Source organism: Ceratosolen solmsi, unplaced genomic scaffold, assembly GCF_000503995.2.
Source record: "Ceratosolen solmsi marchali unplaced genomic scaffold, CerSol_1.0 scaffold148, whole genome shotgun sequence".
Taxonomy (NCBI): domain Eukaryota; kingdom Metazoa; phylum Arthropoda; class Insecta; order Hymenoptera; family Agaonidae; genus Ceratosolen; species Ceratosolen solmsi.
The window spans coordinates 744721-772309 of NW_011948446.1; the positions used below are offsets into that span (position 1 = coordinate 744721).

Below are 27589 nucleotides of genomic sequence, written 5' to 3' on the forward strand. Positions count from 1 at the left end.
GAGGACGACTCCCCCTCGAACTTTCGCCAGCCTGAGGCTCGAGCTGCTTGAAGTCCGTTATGTTCCTCTACTCCACCAGCTGTCGATTGATTTGTTAAAAAAGAAAAAAAAAATCTACGCATTTAATCATTTTTTGTGTATTTCATTGTTTATTGGTGCAATTCTTATATTAATATAGACAAGCTTCGTGCTCTGCCGCTTTAAAAAGATTCCAAATTTCATTTACATTAAATTAGGATTTTATGAGACAAACTTTGCTATCTATGCATCGAGACGTGAATCCAGAAGCAGAAGTTTTTTGCTCTGATTAAATAAATGTATTGTATTTTGTATTTATTTAATGTATTCAAGTCATTAATTTTTTCAAAACATCGTTTATCGTGTACGATCTTCAAATTATAATTCATTATGTTATTATTATTATTGTTACAATTTTAGTTATAATAAATAATAGTTAACTTATTTTGACAGTGCATAAGTGATCCTAATGAGTTGAAATAATTGTTTGTGCAGCCATTCGATCATGACGAAGCTACTCTTCTTAACCATTTGCCTATTGGCTGTAAAGGCCATTACTTCAATGCCCGTATCCGATGTCGAGAGAAAAGATGCGGTTCCGGCACTTAGTGTCGTGCCTTTGGAAAAGAGCATCGAGAAAGCTTTAGAAAAGCCGGCCGAGGTAATTCAGGCCGAGCCCGTTGTATCAAACGAGCCTGTGCTCGTCTCTGAAGATAATCAAAAGACCAGGGATGAAAATTTTTTGAAAAATAGCGAAGCAAAGAAGGCCGAAAGCTTGGAGAAGACCGAGGAGAACAAGCCCGAACTTCAGGCCCAAAAAGCCAAGGAAGAGAAGAAGGTTGAGGAGCCAAAGACAGCCGAGCCCAAAGCAGCAGCTGAGAGGAAGGCCGAAGAGGAACTAAAGGTCGCACCTTCGGAGAAATATGAGCAGGTACATTAATGAAATAAGTTTAATACCTACATGGAAAAATATTTATACTAATTAGATAAAATAAAGTAAAGTACAATTATTAGCTATTTTCAAATGTTACGCGCGCTGTCGATTATCGATATGATAACAATATCAAAGAATCCCTTTTGTTTCTTCTTATTTGGCAGTTTTCGCGTTGTAACGCACGATTAATTAATAAAATCAAAATGTGAGCATAATAATAAAATTTTTATTCTTGTTAGCAACACGGAAGCGATTCAAAACAAAGTTTATTTGCTACATTACACAAGAGATGATAAATAGATTGTAAAAAGAAATGCTTTCCTTATTTTTCAGGCTGCTTCTTCAGCTGCCACTGAAGTCATATCCGACAAGAAGATTGATGAAATCCAACAGCCAGCAGAATCCACGATCGCTGTGGCTAAGGAGGCAGTCGTCCCTATAGTTGATGTACAATCGATTCCGGCGGTAGCTGTCGCTGAAATTTCCATCGAGCCGGCACAAGCGAAAAAGATCGACGAGCCCATCGCAATCGAGAAAAAGATCGAGGAGCCCGTGAAAGAAACCGCGAAGGCCGAGGAGAAGCCAGACCGCGTGACGCGCGAGGCCGAAGAGGCCGCCAAGCAGAAGGTCGGCGAGAAGAAGGCAGCAGGAGAGCAAAAGTCTTTCGAAAAAGCTTCCGAAAAAGTTGAATCTGCAGTAGCTTCGGCAAGTGCGATCGCTGCTGAGGAGAAACCGATTGAGAGTCCGGTCCAAGTAATTGCGGAGAGCAGTCAACCTAAGATCGAAGCGGCTGTGGCAACAGCCGCCGCTGAATTACCTCAGGAACCAAAGAGCGAAGCCGAGAGCAAGCCAGCAGCTGAGCTCGCCGCCGTTGAACCAATTGCTCGAAAAGCTGCCGAATCGGATGTCGAGGCCCAGGTCCAGGCCCAGCCCAACGAAGCCAAAGCCGAAGCTCAGAGTCCCGCCCAGCAAAATCAGGAAGTCGCCAAGGAACAGCGGTCGGAGGACACAGTGGCGCCAGTCGAAGTTGCCAAAGTTGCCCAAGTCGTTCCTCAGAAGGAAATCGCGGCTGTAGTAGCGGAAGAGCCTAAAATCGTGCCCGCAGCCATCGAGAAGGCGGCCAAGTCCGCGGACGAGCTCAAGGCCGAGGAGCTGCCCCAGCCGCAGGAGGTGAAGGACGCCAAAGCCGATCTGTCTAAGGTCGCTGAGCCCAAGTTGGCAAAGGAGGAGTCGAAAGCCCAAGAGTCGAGTGAGGAGCTCTTGAAGAAGGAAGAAAAGAAGGAAAGCTCAGAGGAGGATAGTAGCGAGGAGAAGAAGGAGAGAAAGGACGATCAGAAGTTGAGCTTGGAGGAGAAGGATAGCAGTGAAGAAAAGAAGGAGGAGCTGGAGGTAGCAAGTAACAAAGCCGTCGAGCCAGCAACGAACGCAGCTTCCTCTTAAGCAGTTAATGACCTCCTCTACACATGGGGGAGGCCTGCCAAAAGAAAAATGCCGTATTCCATTTTCGAGAAATGCATTTGAGGAACTGAGAACGAGAGAGAAAATTATAAGAACGAATGAGAGTATGCCGCTTGAATGGGATATCGAATGAGCGAATGTACGAAACGAGCAACTGAATACGTTTAAATTTAAAAAAGAAAAAAAAGTAAAAAAACTCGAGAAATGTAAAACAAAGTAAGGTAAGACAGAAAGAGGGCGATGAGTTGAATACGACGCTCGGTAATTGTACGCAGGGTCTGTCACACGTTATTCTGGCGCGCTACGACTTTAGCGAGTTGATTCGAAAAGACGTTTCGAGATTTGGTGGATTGGGGCGATCATGTATTAATTCTTTTTTGTTCTTTACTTTAAATAAAGTTGAATCAATAAAATGAATACAGCTCTAGTGGCACAGAGTAAAAAATGTAAATGGTATAAAATTGTCAAGATGCATGGAGAAAAATTTTAATGCGTATTAAAGTCGTGGTTACCCTGATCCTCAAAACTTGCGGCGCTCTCGAGCAATCGATCATAAAACACGTTCGTCTCGGCGGGCTCAAGTTGATCTGTTCGCATGAGACGTTCGGTTTATCCGATCCATTTTTATTTCCGTACTTTCTCCCATTCTAAGAAATTTCGACCCTTCTCTTTCTTTTTTATAATAATATAAGTATCCAGCACCATAATGACTTCACACATTATATGCAAAATGAAATTCCCTTACAATTTTCGTTTTACCTTGAACTTCAACTTTTCCTCATCCTTTTCCAATCAGCCTGCAACATACTGCTGAGTAACAAGTTTTCCTTTTGCCCCATTACTGATTATTATTATTATTATTTTTTTTATTATTATAATAATAATTATTATTATCATCATCATCATCGTTAGTGACAGTACCGCTATTATTATTATTATTATTATTATTATTATTATTATTATTATTATTATTATTATTATATTATTCTATTATTATTTGTATTATTGCTATCATCATCGTTACAATAATAATAATTATTATTGATATTACCACCGATGTTTTTACTCTGATAACTCGCCAACACTTCTTGTAGCAATGGTATATAAAACGTTTAGTTTTGAGAAGGAAGCGCATCGTGCTTATCGAAGACTTAATGGGTGTTATACTTTATATTTTCTACAATCTATAAGTATACATCTCCTCTTCTTTATAAATATTACATTAATAAAATGAAATATGAAAACAAATTACAGAGAGAGCCAATCAGTTTTTAAAAATCCAACGTTCAATCTAGCATACTGACCAGATAAAAGTGTATTATAAAGAATTTTTTTTATAATTAATTTAACGATAGTAAATAATAATATATAATAATTTACTTAAAGTAAAATCTTAGCATAAAATTATAAGTATTATAACAATGTATTTACTATAGATATTTGCATGTGAAAAAATCAATAGAACACCTAAGAAAGTAAAAAAATATATAGTTTACTATACTTTCTACACTGTATTTATATAAAAAATATATAAAAATAACATACATGTTAGAAGCAGATAAATTTGAATAGCCATACTCTTAGATAAGCAATTAAACATATTAATCAACTAATTGTTTTACAATCGATAGAAAAAATTGCACTTGAAAAAAAAACCATTTAATTTAGCTTAATAAAAGAAATATTCATTATTCATTAAATATAGTATATTATTGTATAAGCAATCGAAATACAAACAATTAAAGGAAAACTTATAATAAATCTATATTTTGAATTTAAAATTTTAAATTCTTTTATTTAAATATTATAATTATCATTAAATTTTTGTTGACGTATATTAATAGTTATTATATTCTGATTACTGTTATATTTGTAATTATAAATTACAAATGTTGGATCATTTTTGGCATATTAAGGAAGCATGGCAGGTAATTTATCAAATATTAATTAACATTTTTCAAAATTAAATTTCTATTTGTTTTTTCTATTTCTATTTATCTTAATTCATTTCACACTAAATATTAAAAGCCGAATTTCAATCATTTATTATTAACTTATTTGCTTTTCGAAGCAGATAGAATATATTTTTAAGATTATTTGAAATTCAATACTAACCATTAAAATTATTAATAATTCTTTAAAACAATAAAGAAGCTTAAGATTTATCAACGATTCTCATATGTCATAATTTTAATAAAGACTATTGGTAAAACGTATAGCGAGAATTTTAAGTTGAGGGGGTATTAATAGGTACTAATATGCTTCTTGAATTAAATTTACCTAGTTTTAAAATGTTTGATAAATTAGCACTTACTTTATTGATTTTTTTAACTATTGCGAATAAAATTCAATCAGTGCCGTTGTTATAAGCAGTTTATTATATTAATACTGATTAGCTGTAGCATTAATTATTATATATTATATAAATATATAGAAAAAAATCATTAATTATATTAATAAGAATTACTCATTAAAATTTTATTTTATTAATTAGTATATTTATCATAAAAATTAATAGTAATATAAATAAATATAATTTTTTTTTTCAAAAAATAAAAACACTTTTTACTTAAGATAAAAAATATATTTGATATTATTCCAAATATTACTTGAAGTTTTTATGAAATAAATTTCATAAAAAATCATAGAATCCTTCAAATTTGCTCGGAAGTCTTTCAGGCCAAAATCTTTAAGCACGTAATACACTGTCAAATAAATTACGGGCTTCAATGTTTGAAAATTATAAACGAATACTCGTAAGTACAATATGAATTTAAGTCACTTATATCTGGAAAGCGTGGATATTAAAAACTAGATCGATTTTAATCCTTCGAATACTTTTCGAACTAGCGAATAATGAAACGCCAGATGCGTACTTACGAGTTAGATTATTCAGCTAATCACACGCACGACAATCCGCCACGACTAAAAAATAAATCGTCCTTGCCGCCTCATAGCCAACAACTACGTGACGCCACAGGTGCCCGAAACCGCTAACTTAGTCGCACTCGACGGTTATATCTATTACTTCGTCTTTTTCCTTTCCCGTGCCATCAATTCTCACGTTTAGCATGTACATTTTAGTGCGAAAGTATTCATATACTTTAATTATTTCTTTCACTAATGAGCTAAGAGATCCCACAAGCGTGGGTTTCCGTTCGTTAATGCTGATTAAGATGAGTAAGGAACTGTGGTCTGGTGGTCTTTAAATGAGTAAGGAACGTGAAAAAATGTATCAATTGGTGAAACTGCTTGATTATTACATTCGTTAATGCTAATTAATATGCGATCTTATAAGAATGATGAAAAGTGTTATTATATAAATATAATGACATGGTAATATTTTCTTTAAGAAACATTCGATTTTTGGATAATTTTAGAAGATAAAAAAGCGGTATTTAGACTTCAAATGTTTTACACTTTAGATCTGTGAATCCTTGGGTCTCAATAAAAATTACCTTGATTTATTCAAAACCTAATTTCACTTAACCTCCGTAAAGCACCGATTTATCATTACAGAAAATTCCAAGTGAATATTTCAATATGTTTAAACAAAATTACAAAAGAATTTATAATAATATTTGTGAATACAGTTTTATATATTTATCCATGAATATTTATTCTAGTCCTATTTCTCGAATCATTGAAATATTCGTTTGAAACTTTTTACAAATCAATACTAAAAACTAAATTTACTATATTGTAGTAAATTCATTGTAATAATATTTAAATAAACATTTAAATAGTGGTAATGTAGTTGTCTCAGCATTACTCCGCCATCTCTATCTGACCTTTCATGTTCATTGAGCAAGCCCACAACGAAATATAGCATGCACATGATTAATTTTAATTCATTTCAATTATCAATTATACTTCATTAATAGCAATTTTTAAGTAATACATTATTATTAGTTATAATTAGGTAAAATTAACTGAAAAAATTACATATAAAAATACGCACGTGTATACGCACACGTTATTAATTACATACTGAAGGATAAAATGAAGAGAGCAAAAAAATTTTATGACAATATTCGAAAATTATCCGAAGTATTTCCCACGTATAAAAAAGTAATTTAGAACCGAAATAGAAGCAAAGAGAATTCACATAAATAGTAGAACGAATTTTGTAAACTCGTTTATTAATATAGATAATATTAAAAGTTATCATATGAAGGTTATCACTACAAAATATTTTAAATAAAATCATAATCATAAAATTACCTCAACAAATTTATATAAATGGGAAATTTTATATAAATATACTTGATACTAGTTAATTAAATGATGAACATTGTAATTTTATTCATTCTTCGATAACTAAAATAGAAGTTGATTGTTAAAAAGTCAATAAAAAGTAAATAGTATTTATTTTGAAATGTACAACGTAAATATAATATAATAAATTCAAAGCTAATATTGAGGATAATATATAAAATTAGGTGTTAGAAAATTTATTTAACTATTCAAGAAAAAGACAGAAAACTATAAAAAATATCATTAACTTTTGGTAGATAAATAAAAATTACATCCGATTCGATAAAAAAGGTGAAAAATAAAATAGCAAATAATGCAAAATTATAAGACAAAGTTGTAATAAACATTGGGAAACAATATTTATTAAATAATAGAGCTTAAGATAGTAAATTAATTTCATTTCATTTGAGACGAGCATAATATTTTGAAATTAGATGTTTGTGTAATCAAATGTTGAAATATTTAGCTATGAAACAGATATTTAAATATACTACTTTAAAAAATTGTAAAACAATACCATAGTAATAATCGAGAATCTTTAGCTAATATGATATAATATTCATGACAGTATTTTTTAATTTTATTATGACTTTTTTTTTTAACTGATCACACATAATATAAAGAAATTTTACCTAAAACATGAACAAGGTAAATTATATTACGACATTTTGAACTGTTCGAAATGACGAAAAAGCTCTCATTTTCATACATTACTTAAATCATATTCGCAAATTAAGTATATTGACATTTGAGTAAATTTCAATAAAACCAACGATTACCAATGGTAATATTAATTTGAACATAATTTAAATTATTAATTTTTATATAAAATAACTGCATTTAATATTGTTACGTACATAATTATCAAGCATTTGTTGATTAATAGGGGATTAATGGTATTTTTATAAAAAATTTAGAATCTCATTAGGTATTACTCGGTTATTGGTCATTTGATGCATTTCAATATAGCATTCGATTACTTGTTATATATGTATGAACATTCTTATAACGTATTAGACACACGTTTCGACATAACAGTGCTTATAAATTTATGCACCTTGAGAAAACTAAATATTGATTATAGTTGAATAGAAATAAATTATAATCTTATAAAAACATGTATTACAAAATTAATCCAATCGGAATACATTTTATAGCTGAAATTAAATTAATTAATTAATTAAAACTATTAATGTAAAATACTTCGTCAAATACTTTATATATATTTATAAAAAAATATTTTTAATAAAACATCATTATGTGTAGGAATGAAGTAAGAATACAATTTACATTTCTTTTGAACAAGCAAATTTAATAAGAACAAATGGTTGAAATTAGTTGTAGCAAGCAAACGTAATTTACTCGTGACATAGAGCGAGACACTACCGAATTGGAATATCATGTTCAAATCTCAAAAGTATTATTATTTACACATAACGATAACGCTTTGATGTTAGCTTTAATGTTATCCAATAGATTAGAAAAATTGCTTATATGAAAAATATAAGATGAAACTAGATAGAATATCCATTGAAGGGGAAGATACTCGTTGAAGAAGTATATGAAGTAAATGCCTCCGTGGCGCAATCGGCTAGCGCGTTCGGCTGTTAACCGAAAGGTTGGTGGTTCGAGCCCACCCGGGGGCGTTTTCATTTTTTTTTTTTATAATTTTTACCCCTCATTTTTGGCTAATTTACATTAAACGCACGTTTTTTCAATAATAATAATTATATTATCTACGAAACAACAATGTTGCTGTGTCAATCGTACCCGACATGTAGTATCACTCGTCTTTGCGTGATGATAATAACCATAATAATATTATTGCAAGTGGCATTTTAATTATTTTTCAACGTTTCATTAACTTTAAATTTAAATTAAAATTAAAATTAAAATTTCATTAGCCTACAATTACATACCCCTATTTTCATTAAAAATTCGTTACAAAATATCAATTATGATAAATATGAGGTTCAATTTTACCAGATATAATAAATAGCCATTAATACTAATTGCCGAATCATCATTTTAATTATAATGATTTTAATTATAATAATTTTAATTATAATTAAAAAACATATTTACAGAAACCGATTTACTTATAAAATTTTTCATTCCGTGAAATAGGTCGAAGTCTACTTTTCTTTTTTTCCGTTCAAAACATAGACATTTTGATTATTTTCGATCGTATTAATTATAATTGAATTGTTGAAAATGATACGACAGTAATTATTCGGAACAAGTATTAACATTAATGTATAATGTGAATCGTAGATGTTCAAATATTTTCATCGATATTTGCATATTTAAATTACGCAACCATTATTATTCTTATTCTACTTTTGTATGTCATAAATAATACTGATAGATAATCAAAGCCTCATTTTTACTTATATAAACATTCATAAAACTCTTATAATTATTAAATTTATGTTATTCCATGTTAAAAGAAATGGCATAATATATTACAACATGATAGCTGCTTGCTATATCAATATTATATTGGATAGCAAGTCCAATTAAAATATTTTTTTGTTGTACAAAATTAAAAAAAATTTTAGTGATTTTTTAAATTTCTTTTGTTGAAATACAATATGAAAAATCCTTTCCGATAAAAAAAAAGAAAATTAAATTTTGGCTTCATGATTATTAATCTAATAAGAATATTGAAGATGGTAATATTAATGACTAGATAATATAAATAAAAATTACAATATACTATCGTTTAAATATAATATTTATATACCATTTACCGACAAAGCTACTTAAATTATTAGACATTGTTATTTTACACGAAAATCAATCGATAAACATGCATTTCTTATAAAATCTTTATTACCGACTGTGAATATTTGTATATTAAAAACAATTAATTATAAACGAATAATAAAAGAACAATACAGACTATTTTTTATATTGAAATAAAATTTACTTAACGAAGAGTCTTTATATTATGTATGTAAGTAGCAACAATTCTTTGGCTTTACTTGATAAAAAAGTTTTGTTCTATAAGTAATATTAAAATATTTAGTCTACATAAGTTTACGAACTTTTTATCATGACTACAGTCAGCTATCGTCAGCTATAAATCAATAATTATACTTATTTAAAAATTTTTAGGTTTCTACTTTTACAAGTACTTTTTTAAAATGATACAAAATTCTATTAATAATATTTCTATAAATATCAAGATTTTAACACTCATATATTTTTTTCAAAATAATAATAATAATAATAATAATAATAACATTACAATGATGTGAAATTAAAAAGTAAATATTATTTGTACAATTACTTAACTATTTTTCGGGCAATGATGAAGTACACGCGCACGCACACGCACACGCGCACGACACGCAAACGCACACCGACCGCCACCATACGCACACAAACATCACACACACACTTTTATTAACCTACTAACTCTACATAATACACATCCCCATATATATGCATATACAATGATATTTCTAATATATTTAACTAACACGTAAGTACTGGATACATTCGTTAAAGAAAAAAAGTTTTACAAAAAAACTCAAATGACCCCGACGTGATTTGAACACGCAACCTTCTGATCTGGAGTCAGACGCGCTACCGTTGCGCCACGGAGTCTATTGGTCGCCATTTTTCAAACATATATTATACTTATGCGATAAATATTTATATATATATATATATATATATATTATAGTTCATTCATAACCGTTTAAATTACTTTTTTTTTAATTTTCACTAATTGATACATGTTATAAATTATAAATATTATATAAATTAGTAATATAAAAATTAATGAAATAGAAAATAACAAACCTCGTTTATAAGAAGAAAGCTGGATAATACACCCAGTGACCACCAATCTGCTTCATGACCATAATACTGTTTCTTAATAATTTCTGGAGCTTTATTAATGGATACAATTATAATGAAGATTTTATGAACATCAATTATAAATATATTTCCAAAAGAAAAAACTTTTAAATATATTACCCATATATTCAAATGTTCCACAGAGAGTTCCTGTTTTTTGTAAGGGTCGAAGCCATTTAGCTAAACCAAAGTCTATTAGCATCGCATGTCCCTCATTATCAAGTAAAATATTTGATGCTTTCAGATCTCTATGAATGATTCCTGCATTGTATAAAAAATCTAAGAGAAAATAAAATTGAATTAAAATACATTTTCTAATTATGCGAAAATATTAAGTAACTAAAAATTAGTAATTTATTATAAAAATTGTAGTATTTTCTTAATTTATATGATAAAGGTAAATATTTATCATATTTCGAATCAAACAGCCATATATTTATTCATAATATTAATTGAAATTTTATTCACTTCTACATAAATATACTTTCATTATTATTAAAGAAAAGTTTAAAGATCTAAACATGTATTTTTGTGATGAGTGAAAAGTGATTTTAAATAAATCAAGTTTGTTTGCTATAAGCTGACATTGTATAACTCCATTGAGTATTTACCTAAGGCGAGAGCAATTTCACCAACATATATTCTGACTACATCTTCCGATAGACATCCATATTCTTCGACTAGAGAAAACAATTCACCACCACCAATGAATTGAGTTACTAATAAACAGTAAATAAATTTTATTGCAGAAATGTGTGTCTGGCTTTAAAAAAGTTTTTGAATTTTATAAATTAATTTTTACTTACATATATACAGTGTTTTTCTTCCTTGCCACTGAAATGGTGAATCAGCAATGAAAGTATGATGTCCAATGGCTTTTTGTATCGAGACCTAAAACATTATTGATAAAAGATTATATATAAATATGCAATTATGTATTATCAGTCAATATTTAATACATTGATAAAAATTAAAAAATCTCACTTCTTGTTTTGCTTGTTGAATTGCATTTTCAGCTACTATTTTGGCCTTACTAATTATTTTTAAAGCAAAAATTTCTTTTGTTTCCCTTTTTTGTACTTTATAAACTCTACCATAGGCTCCTTTAGAAATAATATTAATGAAAATATAGTCATTTTTTAATGGCACTTCCCTAACTTGGAATTCAGGTAAAAAAATAGCTTCAAATCTTGGGACAGGCCATGCAGTTTTTGATAAATTAAGTGGATCATTCAATGTACTTTCGCTCCAGCTAAAATTATTTATAATATGTGATAAGCAAATTAATAAAACATGTATAGATTATACCTTCTACGAGAAAATCGAGACCAGGGTCTTAGTTCTTCTGATGAAGTTCTAGGTCTAACAGGTTGTCTTCCAATAATATCGCTTAGGCTGTACTATAGAATAAAATAACGTTTTAATTTTTAATAAATACAGACATTACAAGGTTAGAAATATTATAAGAATACTTTTACCTGACTAGCATATCGTCTATGAGAATAATGATATTTCTTTGTATTACAATTTCCCATTCGATCTTAAATAATGAGAAACTAGATATAGTATTATTAGCAACTTATAGCATAGTATAGTATTATTAGCATACTTAGCAACAGGTGGAAATTTCTCAATGTCAAAATTTCAAAAAAGGAAAATCTGATACCTTTTGAAGAATAATTATTTATAATTCTAGAAATATATATATTTAAAAATAATATATTGGTAGGTTAATTTTTGTAAGTAAACACATAATACCTACAGGTAAATACTAAATTTTTTAAATCTAGATTTTTATTTTATAAAATCTGTATTTAATCTTAAAATCCTTTTAATCCAACTACTTGGCTCATGAACTATTTAATTAATTATATATATATATGCCAATTATTTTTCACTATAATTTATGAAAAGAAAAACGGCATTGAATGGACAACCTTTAAATTTACTGCTCAAGTTAATAAAACCCAGTCACGTAAACATACTAATTTCTTAACAATAACTTTAAAATGCCGCCCAAGGTCCTTTCATCAATATTTAGTGTAAGTTTCAAGAACTATCTGACATTGTTGCCACTACCGACGATCGGTAATGATCAATGACTAATAAAATACGCGCTATGTGTAAATTGTCGTCATAGCCATACTTATTAAATATATAAACTTAATGTAAAGATACTAAAAAAAAAAAAAGATAAAATAACTTCTTTAGTAATTATAATATTAAGATTTATAATTAATAGTACTTAGATTTTTCGTTAATCATTGTTTTCAAATTCACGACGTGATAAATTAAGTTTAAATTACAATTAATTATATGTAATTTTGTATAAGATTTTATTATATTGTTATATTGAGTTATATTTATATCATTACAATTATATTTATTTAATAATACTAATTAAGATCATTTTTTGTCAAAGATAAAAAACATTGATGTAAAACTACATGTCGATAATACAAGAGTCGTGTTTATAAGTAATTTTGAAAATTAGTGCAATATACGAGTTATAATTCACATAAAATCTGATTAATCGTACTGATCTTTCACGTTCCTTCATTTTAGTATAAACAAGTCTTTATCAGTGGAATTTTTATATAATTTCGCTATTATATAATTACACTATATGCTAATATTAAATTAATGATACTAAATCATGTTCGTGAAGATTTAAATAAACTTCTTCGAGTTATTATTATTATTATTATTATTATTATTATTATTATTATTATTATTATTATTATTATGGATTTTAGTATGGTAACTTTATTTAGTTTACTAAAAAATTTTCTTACACGAATGCTTGACTTAAATTAAAAATGTAATTTAATTTTAATTTCATTAGTTTATTTTAATTGTCTTCATAAATTTTTGCATTAATAATTCCAAATAGATCAAATACTGTCGAACAAACATACTTTTATTAATTATTATTTCCCATCCATTCTTTCATTTCAATATTAATATCTTTTAAGGTTCTTATACAATTACTTAAGTTCATTTGTAGTAAGTATAATGCAAACTATTGAAATATATTTTATTTTACAGATAATAATATCTAAAATGTATTCTTAAACAGGACTAAACAAAACGTTATAAATATCTTAAAATAATTAAAATTTATGGACATGTATAAATTACCCATAAATAAACATCAATTGAATATTAATAACTTAACTATAAACAAGTTTGGCTTAATTAATTTTAATTTAAATACATATAATCACAAAATCACTTTCAGTTGATTGTGTATGAAAGCTCGTCATACAGTTACAGATTAAGCTTGCATCTACAATAAAAAAATATACACTTTTATTAAAATTAACATAGATGTATTATAAATTTTGTATAGTACAATGTAAAAAATATTCAAAACAAACTATGAAAATTAGAGAATTTATTGTATTATTTTGTTGGAAAGTATGCTAAGCTGCTATTTGAATCACATTTCTAAGTAACAAAGCATATTTGCATTAAATATATTTCAATGATAATTATTGTTAAATTAATACTTGTTTAAAAGTTTAATTAGCTCATTTTGGTAAAAATTGTTATTTCAAAATTTATATTCTTTAAATTTCTATTAAATTCATCCAATCATCTTTATCCTGCTTTTAAAACCGTTGGTGCATGGATAAGTTACATTGTACAAAAATTTTAAATTTTTTTTAAGAAAAAATGAGTTTTGGAAAGGTGCTTATCAAAAAAATCAACATCACAATGTTCATTATCCGTATAAATTAAAATGATATTATTAGTATAATGGTCTTCCTTGGAGTAAGATATAAACATGTCTTATATACATGTCTTCCTTGGAGTAAGATATAAAAACAGTTTTTAATTAGATTATGTCTTATTTATTTATAAATAATAATGTGTAATTACTATGCATATATTTGTCTAATAATTAAAGGTATGGCAATCTTTTTATCTGATCTTTACATTATTTGATCTTTATATTCTTTTCTCCAGTATTATTCAGTGCTATTTTTAGACTATTTTATCAGTTCACTGTAGCTTTGTGTTTTCTAATTAAAAATTGAACATTAACACTTTTTTACTTCGTGTGTGCACATGAGACTTGCCGCATCCAATGTAATTATATCATCGATAAATTCATTTTATCTAAAAGTAGATTGTAAGGTAGATGGTTTAATTATATATTCACGTTGCTATATTGAAAAGTTAATGCACATAATCTCTATTTCTAAATCTATCAAATTTTTTTTTATACAAAATTAATCAATATCCTAGACCTTTATTTAGCTACATCTCATTTATAAAACTATATTTTCATTTTCTCTGTGGAATTTTTTTTTTGTTTTTGCAAATTCTTATTTAGATAAGCGATTTCATTTCAATTCCTTTATTTGTTTAAGTTTACAGAAACAAAGTATTTAAAATTTACAAGAATTTGTATTATGGCCCGTATTATGGCCCGTATATTTTTTAATTTTTAAGTTATAATTTGTATACGTAATTTCTTTTTGAAAAATGCACAAGCCCTGAAACGTTGGGCTCGTGTTGATTTTCTAATTTCTACAATCAATTGTCATTTAGATGAAGAAATTTTGTACTAAAATTTTAGCACAGAAATGTTTTCGAATCTCTTTGCCATAACATTACGTTGCTGTAGATCCACGGTCTCAAAGAATCAGAAGACGACAGTGACGAGAAGCGGGTAAAGCAATAAATTGAATGCCGTACAGAGCTTGAAACGGCCACACACCATAACTGATAATGTTTCCGGAGTAACCTCATTACCTTTACCTGCATTCACACAGCCAGCTCATTAGCAATACAGGTGCGAATACTACGGTACAACCCATTGAAAATCCTAGGACGCCGCAATTTTTTAAGCCGGACCGAAAAATTGGCCTCCCTGTGTGAGCCAAGATTGACTATGGGACCCCAAGCTTTCCGGAAGGTAGGATAAAGGTGTCGATAAATGACAGGCCACTAGAAGCGGGGGCGAGCTCCGCGGCGAGTTATCGCCGATTATGAAACGCACGCGCGCACACCAAACCCGGAGGTCGAGCCGCACGGCAGTACGTAGTGCATCGAGCGCATAATGCTGCCATCTGGCGATGAGGCGGGCGTGCCTCCTTCCTCCGGTGCCTCCTTCCGTAGAAAAGCGGACGGCCGGCACACGGTACTCGACACTCGGCACTCGGCGCTCGGAGCAAGGCCGAGCCGCATGGGTGTACCTCGAGCTGCAGCCACGGAGCTGATCACCGGCGAAGAGGTCCCCGCCCCCACGTGATCCGTCCTCTCTCAGGGGGAGCTCGAGGTCGGGAAAACGGGAGGTGGTCGGCCGCACTCCGGGGCCGCGATGTCCATGAAGGTGAGCCCCGTTGTGAGTCCGGGCCGCTCGGTCTCGCTCGCGTTTACATTTGGAGGGTCGCGCGTCCTGCTTTCTTGCGCTATCTCCGTCCGTCGGCATGCGCGGCGCACCGGTGCGCGAGGACGAAGGACAAAGGACGAGGGACGCTTGGGCGCGCGATTTCGAATGTTACGTGGACATCGCAGGTTTGAGTGCCCTCGCAATATCCCTCGCCCATTCGCCGCCCCTCGGCCTTCTATTGCGTCCTTCGTTCTTCGTTATAGCATTCATACGCCGCGAAGCTTTCGCGCTTTTCTGATGATTGTTCACTTATAAAGTTGAATTTTGGCTTGAAATTTTTTATTTTCAAATTCTTATTGGATATCATGTTTACTCAACACTATCTTACAAGCATTGATATAAAATTTTCGTCAAAGCGCATGTCACAGTTCACGGAACTCGGTCTGTTTTTCCATTTTCTCGCTTATGCTTTACAAATATTACAATATGTGAACGTTATTATTCACTCACGCCATGTCTAATGATACGTACTGTTTACAATGGTAATTAAGGTCTTTTTTCGATATTATTACGTTGCTGTAATTTAGATATCTATGACGCGATGCCAACTACTCTCTCGGAATAGATAAGCTATTAACTCGATTATCTTAGGTAAATAGCAGAACTGAAAATGATTACTACATTCGATATTTTTGTCATAATAAGATGAAAAACAATTATCAAACGATATTTTAAATTATTTATATGATGCTATTTTTTCTATTTTATTTTTAAATAAATATATTCATCTAATTATGTATAAAAATTTGCGATATCATTTATTTTTCGCAGTAGTATTTTAGGGGAAAAAATAGTTCAAAGCATAAGAAAGACATTTTTATTTATTCTATTATCATGTAAGGATAATTATATAGTAAGCTACATTTTAATATTGATGCATGTAATTTTTTTATTTTAAAATATTAAAATGTATGAATTAAACAAAAACAAACTCTTGATGGATGTAGAAGTACATTGTGCAAGTTTTAAGTAAATTAAAAAGTTTGATCTACTCTTAACAAAAACATAAACATTAACTATATCATAAAATTGTACTGTACAGCCTACTTTGATGCAATATTATACTTCGTGTAATATTATTTTTTATGATTATTAACAAATGACTTAACGAGCGAATATGCCTATGATTCTTTACAAAAATTTAAAAATTATAGCAATATATATAGCTACATATATATGTACATATATAGCAATTTCATAGAAATCAAATAAATAAATAATTTCATAATAATATATAAATAAAATCAATTACTTCAAAATTATCTATAGTATCAATTAATTTTGAATAAATTATACTTATTCTTTTCACCAAGACTATTGATATTATTAATAATGTAGAATTTTATTATATGATTTTATTTGAACTAAAATAAACATCTTTTTTTATAGCTTATAAATAAGTAAAATAATCATATATTAATTCAAATAACAAATAAATTATAAAAAAAATAATGTTTTAAAAATAAATTATTTTTACCTTTTGTATTAACCGTTTGGTTAAAAAATTATACATTACAATTGTAATATAGGACAAGTTATTATATAATAGTGTAATTATTACATTTTTTATTGATCAAATACTAACAAATTAAATCTAATTTATTCATAAATTCGATAATAGAATCATAATGATTTAAATTGTAATTAAAGTAACCTTTATATATCGAATAATTATTTAATTATATATCCTCTTCTTTAAACAATTTATTAAAAAGCTTTGATAAATTATTTTTTATATAATATAAAATAATATTATATAATATATTATATATATAAAATAATTTATAGATTATAATAACAACATCAATAAGTAATCATTATTAAAGTAAAATATTCATTATTTTTGTACAATCCATTTTTGTAATTATTATATCATTTTATTCAAAATGAATCTTTACCCTCTACTTAAGCAAGACTATGTTTATATTCCTTTTTTAAATTAAAAAAATTTAGAATCAATTTCATTTCACATAATGAATTCGCATTTGAATATAGAATTCGATCGTCACGATCACGATAATAAGATGAAACTAGCATCGAACATCAAATAAAATATAAAATTAACAATTATATTAAAATATGGATAGAAATAATATGGGAATAGAATCGATATATTATCCATTTAATACAATTAATTTTTAGTTCCAAGTAAGCGTACATATGTCCATCTGTTTAAATTATAGAAGGAATCGCCCTGGGATGTGGAACTGCATTTGGCAGCGGCGAAAGGCGATGCGAAGCGGCTTCAAGTCCTATTGGACTCGGGTCGCGTACACGTCGACTGTAAAGATCAGGTGAGCACGAGGCAATGTGAATGCCATTGAAAGAAAAGCCGCGCGCGGAAGCGATATTTCTGCATTGCGTTATGTAACCGACGAGTTCAATTAGCCAATGAATATACTGTTGCGAAGAGCTAAATCAAAATTTTCATAAGCAAGCCCTTGTTACGTTGTACTTTCATCGAGGGCAAATACTCAACAAACTAATTTTTGAAAGATTATCACCTATTGTTGTTAGAATCTATTAAAAATATTTTAAACTATATTTTATAGTTTAGTTAATTATTATCTCTCACAAACGTTATCGTTCAATTAAAAATACTTGATTAATGAATATTCAAAATGATTTGCAAATTTTATATTATTTTTGCAATGGCTACAATGTATTTGCACATTGAATTAAAATATAATAATTTATGAAACGCATATTTTAAACCTGTATAATTATGTATATTTTGAAAGACCTTTTCAAGATTTCTGTTATTACTGATTAAATGTGTTTTCGATGGATGAATACAATACAGTTGAACACACTTTACAATAATTTGAGCCTTCGTATTAAGAGTAAATTTACAAATGATTTTTACAAATATATAAAAATGTGTAGTAAGTAAATATAACTTAAAGTGTTTAATGTTTTCTAATTTTTTAAACAAGATGAATAATTTTTATAAATTAATTTATAATACAAACGACTTTATATTAAATGTCTATTGGTATTTTTAACATTAATTTATTCAACTGAACTGTGGAAATAAAGAGCTAATTGCAAACTTTAAATCAAATTTTTTATTACGTAATGTCATTTTGATAACGGGTATAAAAAAAATGGATGAACTCGTCATATATTTTTTCACATAACATTGAATTTAAAGTTAAATAATACAATTAAATAAATTTAATAGATATTTTAATTTAAAAGCGATTGATAAACAATATGTTAAATAAATGGCTTTTTTCTAATATAAGGAAGAATTAAAACAACGTTTAACTTACATAATTGATGAGGAACATTGTATAATAATACTATTTATAACCTCAATATAATTAAAAAGAACATCATAACACAAAGAGAATTTACTATTTTGAAATTTTGATATACTCAGCAATATGCAATAAAACATGTAAATAAAATAAGTGGAAACAATTATGTTGTCCAATTTTTATAGGAAATATACAGTTACTGTTTCTATAAATTATATTTATGTTAAAAAAAGTTAAAAGTTTAATAAATAAGGATCATTGTATCGAATCATTGTCTGATTAAAACACCTTCGTTGAAGGTATTTATAAAATTTTTAAAAAATTCTACCTAATTAATAATTACATTAATTTTTGCCTAATTTTTTTAATATCATAAAGCGTGTAGCGTGTAACTTGAGTGAGAAAATATTGAGTTTCAAATTATTTATAAACGTGATGACGTTTTGTATAATAGTATATAATTGTTATAATAGGATGGAACAACACCACTGATTTTGGCAGCAGCTGGAGGTCACAATGATGCCGTTTCAGAATTATTACAGCAAGGTGCTGATGTTAATGCCAAGAGACTGGTAAGAGTATGATAAATGATTTAGAAATGTATGTCAGTCTAATTTCCACTTTATTAAACAAGTTAAAAAACAGTAAAAAATTATTTTGATATTTAAAATATTTTTTAAGCGTTAAATTTCTTAATGAGCTGTATTATAATTGTTTTTATTGTAATTAATTTAACTAAACTTCGTTTAGTTACGTATAACTGTAATTATTAAACAGCATTATTATTCATAAGTAAACGTTGTGATCAATTCGTATTATTTTTCTATAATTCGACGATATAAGTTCCATTACTTATTTATCAAAGATTGATAATACGGACGTATACCAACGTTTCCATTTTTATGCTTGAAACGTGCCTACAATGATCATAAAGCTTTAAAAACTCTATTCGTATCATACCATAATAATTAATACCACAAGTTGAGAGTTTAGAATTAAATATCGATAAAGGCTTTTAGATTTCGTAGAGTTTAAGATTAGTGATGGATTTAAAACTTATTGATAATCATTGCTAATTCTTGTATACATCTGGATCTTCTAGTTTAATTAAAACGATGCAGTGGAAAGTCTATTGTGAAAGGAGATTGACTCAATAAATTACATTTTAAAATCTATTGCATTTGTAAGTGTATAGGATCGTTAAAGCATAAAATTGCGGTGGAGAATTTCGATGATATGACACTGAAATTTAGTATAAGAAAACTTTGGCAGTAAAGATAACAGTAAAGCGCTTTATTGTAACTGTGAATGCAGCAATTACAACGATGAAAATCGTAAATTGTAGTGTAGATAAATTATACCTTCAACAACTGTTGCAACGATAACTCGCTAACCGAACTATAAATTTCGTTCAGTTTGTAGTTTTACAGCTTAATATTTCGTAGCTTCGTACGATGACTCTTAACCAGCTGTAAACGTTGACAATAAATTATAAAGTAAAATTTGAAATACCTACTCCCTCTTACATCAAGTAAACGGAACATTAGAAAATCTTGAAACAGTAAGTCCTTTGTTCATTCATTAACAACACAACACACGTTCGTTGATATGGGACATTTTCATAATGCACGCCGGTTAAAATGCTCCGATTTCGCTCGAGAGTTCTTTCACGGCATAAATAGACGGCATCGTCTTAATAAATCCTACATTGGCCTTGTTACGCGCTCGGTGAACAAAGAGATTCGAGCTGAAATTTCATGAACAAACGGGCGTAGAGTCGAGACTCGGAGCGTCTCGGCTGATACGGCACGTAGCCGCCACTCGAGGATCCGTCGCTCCTCACGGGGACCTTCGGAACGAGGAGCTCCAGGTGAGTGCTAAAAGCCGTGCAGACACGGCGTGGACGAGTCACGGCTTCGTAGGAGAGCAGCGCTGAGAGGGTAACGACCTTGGTGGCTTCCGCGCGCCATCCCGAGTGCCCCTCCCTCGGAAATCCCCCGCGTTGCCCACGCGCGACGCCTCCTCGGCTTCGGCTTCATTGTCAAGGGGCTTTTATTGCACATCAATGTGGAGGCGCACACGAGGTTTTACGAGATATTTTATGCGGGCGCCCGAGAATTCTGCGATTTTGCCTTCCATACTCATCTCGAGGCTCGTGTCGTAGTTCGATTATTGGGGAACTTTATGACCGTTCGACTGAATGACGAAGCCCTGATATTATTCCTTGCCTCGATCATCACTCTTTCGAATGTTAATCTATTACGTTGGCTATTAGATTGCTTTGCGAATCCAATTTAATTTCGTAGAGGTTGTGACTTTCGTGGAACAGGGAGCTAGTTTTTTTGCCGAGTAGCTGAAATATGTCGTTCAATCTATCCCTTATCTTAAATAAATATCTTAAATAGGTAGCGCAGAATTTTATGTGCAATGTCAAAAGCCTATAGCACGGAAATTGCTGGACAATGTAGAAAAATCGTAGTCGCGGATGAAACGAAATTAGAAAATATAAACACTTGATCTTATGATTCGATGATATTCGACCAGATACAATTTCATGCGTGCCTGAGCAAAAAGTAATGTGCAAACGCTTCGCTTGTATGTACTGGAAATTATTCAGCATAGTATTTCGTATGCTTTTATTAGAAATAACGTGGAAAAGTATAAACAATGAGGCAAAAATCAATGTTGATCTCCAATAGAGCTGAAATCCGGTTTGTAGAGTACGAAAATAGCGCTCGATAGCTTTAATTCTCATGTAAATGTATGCCTGCGCGGATGCATGCTTTGGCAAATGTAAGTTTATGCGCACGTAAATGCTAAGAAAGATTTCAAAAAAACGTTCGCATATTCCGCTGCAACAAAAAGATTCACTTATGTAAAAGTAATTTACACATTGAAGCAATTGAAGTGTTGGTGAAATCTCATTTGCAAATGGATTGCCAGTTTCCTTAGTTTTTTCAGGGGTTCGTCATAAGCTGGGCATCAAATTACATTAACCTCCCATCGAAAAATTGCATAATCGTTATGTATCAAAGTTTTCTTACGTAATGTCGCTTGTTTTATTGAAACAACAATTCTTATTCTTCTTCGTCCTACGTAATGTAACGAATGTATTTCAACACTACCACGCATTTGCATATTTTCATCTTATTTCCGAGCAAATTACTTTTCAGGGGCATTAATAAGACCTTTTTACAATAATATATAAGAATTAGTGTTATTGATGATTGTTTGAATTGATGAATGTTTGAATTGATACAAACTCAGACAGCTATTATTAAAGTTGTGTTAATGAATTTACTGTGATAATTAGTCAAAATATATTATAATTCAACAAATGAGTCATCAGTGCTATGTATTACATAATTTATTATCAGAAGAAATTGCACCCATAGTATTTATCTCCAGATATATATTTGTATGCAATGATATCCTATTGATGTATTATACAATAATCCGATCTTAAATAAGTAATTTGTGATTATAATATAAGATACTTAGAATATTTGATGAGACTTTAAAACTAACATAGAAAAGTAGCGACATAAATAATAGGATTTAATAAAAAATTTAATTTAATAATAAAAGTAATTTTAACTTTAAATTTGATAAATTTTTATTTAAATTTTTTATTTCAATAATTAACTTACATGTGATTGATAAAATTTATATGATTTAGAATTTTATAAAATTCATCAATATTTATATCAATATTTATAAATATCATTTATAAGGTAAACTTACGATGTCACAATATAAATTCTATATATTAACTAAATTATTTGACAATACATGAGAAAGCTAATACATCACAACTTGAAGATTTAAGACCAAGTAAAGCTCACTTTAGTCCTATAGAAAATTACTATTCTCGCGATATCCAATATAACTGCTAAATGCTTGATTACATTAAAAGTTAACATATTTATTAATGCACAAACATTTAAAACGTAAAAATATCATAAGCTTATTTTTAATAACCATCTCTTAAATGACAGGGTACTTTTTATTATTATTTTCCAATCTATTTTAAAATAAATTTCACTCAGCGATGCAGAATGAGGATTTTCTGTGATTTTAGAATTTTTGTGGTATCTGTAATAGATAGGTATTGTAACTCTTTGGCCTCACATAATTTGCGAACCGTATAATCTTGTGAAAATAAGGAATCGATGAAATATAAAAAGGTAATGCAAAAGCTCTTCAATTCAGAAAGTAATATATAAAAACTGAATTTCACTTCGTTCATATTTAATATTAATAGTATATTGCTGTAATGTTATAACATCTATTATAATTAAGAATCAATTTATTTAATTAAAAATATGATTTTCTATTTTAAATTGATTTTCTATAAAAATGTCTAGTATTTTAGTGTACGGCCATTGTCAATATGTAAATTTTATTGTGTTTGTTAATAGGCAAATAAGTACTAAATTAAATAAAAATTGAGAAAAATTATGAATTTTTGAAATCGATAAAAACATCAATATTCTTAAAACACATAAATGATATAGAATACTTTTAGTTGCTCAAAGAGAAAGCACTACTTTATAATGTGACTTGCGTACTTAATCTTTGGAGCATACGGAAAATTAAAAATTATTCGGTTAAATAATTATAAAAATTAAAAGTTATAAAATAATCCAGTCAATTTGATATTTCTCATATTAGGAGTGATTATCTACCTCCAAAAAAAAAATTAATATGGCAAGAATTTTTTTAGTAAAATTGCAAGCGTAAGTGGATTCAATATTGAATTTCAGCAATAATACACTCCTAAATGTACTCTATCAAGAACTGGTTGCATTAATTTTGTTACAACACGAGAAAGATAGGTCGACGTACCCATAATTGTCTTTCACATGCACACACGTATACACTTATGTAAATTTAAAGATTAATTCATTATCCATACTTTAAACATATGTGCATTTCAAAATCGAATTTACACTCATCTGCATGAAATAAAATCGTAATTACGTAAAATAGACCAAATCGTTATAGATTTAATATCTTAATTTAATAAGAACTGTTCTGATATGATATTTACATGATAATTATTTTTAGATTTTTATATAATGAAATAATTCCCTGCAAACATTGAAACATCCAATGAATCATGGAACAAGAAATTTTATATTTACAGACAAGTACCACGGCATTATTTTTCTCGGCACAAGGAGGCTACTTCGACATCACTATTACTTTAATTGAACACGGTGCTACTGTTGATTCCTGCAGCATTGTAAGTCGTTCGTTAATCGTTAAGCCGTGCAACTGTTAATTATGAATGTTTGGCTTTTAACTCTTATTTTTAAAAATTGACATATTATCAGGTGTCGATATTATGATTTGGTAGACAACATTTTCATACGTATATATATATATATATATATATATATATATATGTATCGTTAACATTTCCTTTATTATTATTGTGAAATTTGATTCACAAAAATGTGACAAGCTAATTAATACCTATATGAATACTTATGTTATTAGCACATCGTGAATTTAAATGGTTAAAAAGAGTGCTAAAGTTATATATCCTATAAAATTAATTAATCAATGAATGATTTACGATTCTAGGATGGTGGCACTCCACTTTTCGTTGCATGTCAATATGGGCATCTTGACGTGGTTGAGGGATTGATCAACAAAGGAGCTAATGTAAACGCGCATATGAAGGTATACATTTGCTATAACTAACATTAAAGGATTTACTAAGAAATAAAGTGTCAAAAAGAAAACAATTGAGCCATCATTAAGGATAAAATTATTATGTAGAAGAAGGAGGCGATCTAATAGCATGTTCAAGTACAGTTTGCCAGTACTATTAACACGCAAAACACATTAAAATTATTCACGAACTCGGAACTTACAGGTATAATTAGAATCATGCGAATAAAGTTACTAATTTAGTGGAGCGAAGATATAAAAGAAAGTTGTTACTTTGCGAAAACCAAATTCGTGAAATAATATCACTGTTGTCAAAATTGTAATCAGAACAAAATTAAATTAACAATTTGCCAGATACAAATAGTTTCATGCATTTCTCCTAAGATATTGATTTATTATTTCGTTAAATTTAGTTTATTAATTTTACATTATTATTGCCAATTTTTTTATATTACTATATTTTTACTGAATTTGTAAGATTTACATTATTAAAAAGCCTCGCCTATTTAACATCTCAGTTATGTCAAATTCTATTTCATTGTAGAAGTATTAAAACAATACATAAAACGAATAATAATAAATAAAAAGGAGTTTTATATGCAAAATTTTACAGCCTTATTTTGCAAAAGTATTGTAATTCTTAATAATCACTGAATTCTGGACATTTGCTCGAATTATAATAATTTCTTGGTAATAAATGTTAATGTACGATTAAAAATTTCAATATTGAACATTAATTTCCAATGACAGACACTGGTCTCATTTAATGAAAGAGTATTATTGGAATCCCGTTAAAATGAAGTCTGGCTTTGGATTAGCCAAACAACACATTTCAAGTTCGTTGACAGTCGAATCAAAATCATTATTTACCACGAATGATCGATTGCTAATATAATTTTGCTCTTTGGACGTTAAATACTTACTTGCAAACGGTCTAGTTCTAGAGCTTCGTTGAGCTTAAAGTAATCAGCCGGTAATATTCATTTATGGACGATCCTGAGCCTAACACACCAGCCCTTAGCGGCATTAAAACCGAAAACTACATTGCGTAGGACGGGGCGACGGCGCTATTCATAGCCGCGCAAAATGGACACGTGCGCATCCTGGAGGTGCTGTTAGGACACGGAGCGAAAGCAGAGGCTGCCAGGACGGATGGTGCGACGCCTCTATGGATCGCAGCGCAAATGGGTCACGATCACGTAGTCAGAAGGCTCCTCAAAGCCGGTGCGAAAGTCGATTCTAAAAGACACGTAAGCAGCCCGACATATTTTTAGAATTTTTTGCTTAACCTTTTCTCCCGTTTAACTGTTCGCGAATTTTACACTTTAACGAGAACGATTGATACATCCGTTAATAATTATAGTGCTCCATTTTTGACGACACGAGCTTCTGTGCTTATAACCGCTCCTTCACGAGTGACTTTATGATCACCGTTCAACGGTACCTAAATAAGTGGTTTACATCTGTCTCGTCAGTACTTCATTATTTTCATTTAAATTTAATTGCATGCTGATATGTATATGAATAAAACACAAAAACAAAACACAAAAAATTTATTTTTATTTTAATTTTTATTTTATTTGGCAATATTATTGATTTTTAAGGAAAAAATTTAATGTAACTTAAAAAGGTATAGAAAGGCGGTAATATCCATCGATTTTTATTTCATTTGCGAATTAATAAAGTAGCTGTCTTCGATCTTTTCTCTTCTTTTTTTCAACATGAATCATAGAATAATCACGTTTAGAAATATAACTCGTTAATAAGATAACATAAACTTTATTTATTCTTAGGATGGCGCAACACCTCTATTCAAAGCCGCTCACAAAGGCCACACAGCAGTTATCGGTGAAATACTTAAGTATCGTCCAAATCTTGGAATTCTTTCTGTGAGTAACATCTTAAGAGCTTTAATAAATTTTTGAAAGATATCTTATACCTTATTGACATTATTCATTTAAGTTCTCAAAAAGTCTTGTATCCTTAATATTAATTAGTAGTAGTAGTAGTAGTAGTAGTAGTAGTAGTAGTAGTAGTAATAGAAATAGTTTCATTTCATGACTTTGCACTATCTGCTTATATAATTCCGTTAATAAGGATATCGATCTTCATTTTTCTTTCAGAATGGAGAAAGTGCTCTTCACGCAGCAGCCTTAATGGGTCATATGACGATTGCACGTCAACTTGTCGGTGCAGGCGCTGATCCTTTATTGGCCAATCAGGAAGGACTCACACCGCTCCAAATAGCTATTAGACACTCACAGAATCAAGTTGCCAATTATCTTAAGGAAAAAATCAGGTTAAGGACAGTAATCTGTTAAAACGAAATTTTTAGAGTTCATGGCAAAATAAATAAATTCTTTTAACCCTCACGATTTTTAATTCCAATAATATGTGCTGTCCTACTTTGTAGCGTTTAGAAAAAATTTTGTAATACTACTTCTTACATATAATGAGATACGTTTATTAGATGAAATAATAAGCTGTTAAATAAAGTAAATAATAAATTGTGTAGTATGCAAATCGCCGACATAGTATTGCAATTTATTGTGAAACTTATATAAATATTTTTGAGAATTATACAAAACACATCCCTTTAAATGGATTTTTCTACTGTACATATACAGTCGCGCATTAAAAAATCCTTTATTTCAGAAAGTAGTTAGTAATTTGAATAATTTTCTATAAATTAGTCAATTATTG

General features: G+C 29.4%; 3 protein-coding genes and 2 non-coding genes across 5 annotated transcripts in view; 3 read left to right on the forward strand and 2 right to left on the reverse strand.

Annotated features, from left to right (window-relative positions):
- Positions 1-12026, reverse strand: part of S6KL (ribosomal protein S6 kinase like) — an 80284-nt gene extending 68258 nt beyond the window's left edge. Inside the window, exons 1-7 of the mRNA XM_011504590.1 lie at positions 12016-12026; positions 11846-11932; positions 11522-11789; positions 11344-11428; positions 11149-11256; positions 10658-10816; positions 10481-10569 (exon numbers count right to left, since the gene is read on the reverse strand). Of these exons, the coding sequence (XP_011502892.1) occupies positions 10481-10569; positions 10658-10816; positions 11149-11256; positions 11344-11428; positions 11522-11789; positions 11846-11932; positions 12016-12026 (807 nt within the window). The remainder of the gene's footprint in view (positions 1-10480; positions 10570-10657; positions 10817-11148; positions 11257-11343; positions 11429-11521; positions 11790-11845; positions 11933-12015) is intronic.
- On the forward strand, positions 498-2626 carry bnb (bangles and beads). The gene is made up of 2 exons (XM_011504507.1): positions 498-949; positions 1286-2626. Exons 1-2 carry the CDS (start codon positions 524-526, stop codon positions 2390-2392), a joined length of 1533 nt encoding a protein of 510 aa, XP_011502809.1. The 5' UTR covers positions 498-523; the 3' UTR covers positions 2393-2626.
- TRNAN-GUU (transfer RNA asparagine (anticodon GUU)) lies at positions 8240-8313 on the forward strand. Its single transcript has one exon. It is a non-coding gene; the product is annotated as a tRNA-Asn (tRNA).
- TRNAW-CCA (transfer RNA tryptophan (anticodon CCA)) lies at positions 10211-10282 on the reverse strand. The gene has a single exon. It is a non-coding gene; the product is annotated as a tRNA-Trp (tRNA).
- A 3546-nt stretch (positions 12027-15572) lies between the features above and the next one.
- LOC105366174 (ankyrin repeat domain-containing protein 29) lies at positions 15573-27255 on the forward strand. Its single transcript, XM_011504508.1, has 8 exons — positions 15573-15881; positions 18125-18235; positions 19678-19776; positions 24354-24452; positions 24797-24895; positions 25939-26136; positions 26680-26775; positions 27010-27255. The coding sequence occupies exons 1-8, from the start codon at positions 15870-15872 to the stop codon at positions 27205-27207; spliced, it is 912 nt and encodes a 303-aa protein (XP_011502810.1). The 5' UTR covers positions 15573-15869; the 3' UTR covers positions 27208-27255.
- The last annotated feature ends 334 nt before the right edge of the window (positions 27256-27589 follow it).

Bases quoted from the DNA above. Each gene is read 5' to 3' on its own strand.
- bnb (XM_011504507.1), top strand. From the start codon at position 524: ATGACGAAGCTACTCTTCTTAACCATTTGCCTATTGGCTGTAAAGGCC. The intron at 950-1,285 runs GTACATTAATGA...CTTATTTTTCAG, and splicing joins CTTCGGAGAAATATGAGCAG to GCTGCTTCTTCAGCTGCCAC.
- LOC105366174 (XM_011504508.1), top strand. The intron at 18,236-19,677 runs GTGAGCACGAGG...TTGTTATAATAG, and splicing joins ACGTCGACTGTAAAGATCAG to GATGGAACAACACCACTGAT. The intron at 26,776-27,009 runs GTGAGTAACATC...TTTTTCTTTCAG, and splicing joins CAAATCTTGGAATTCTTTCT to AATGGAGAAAGTGCTCTTCA.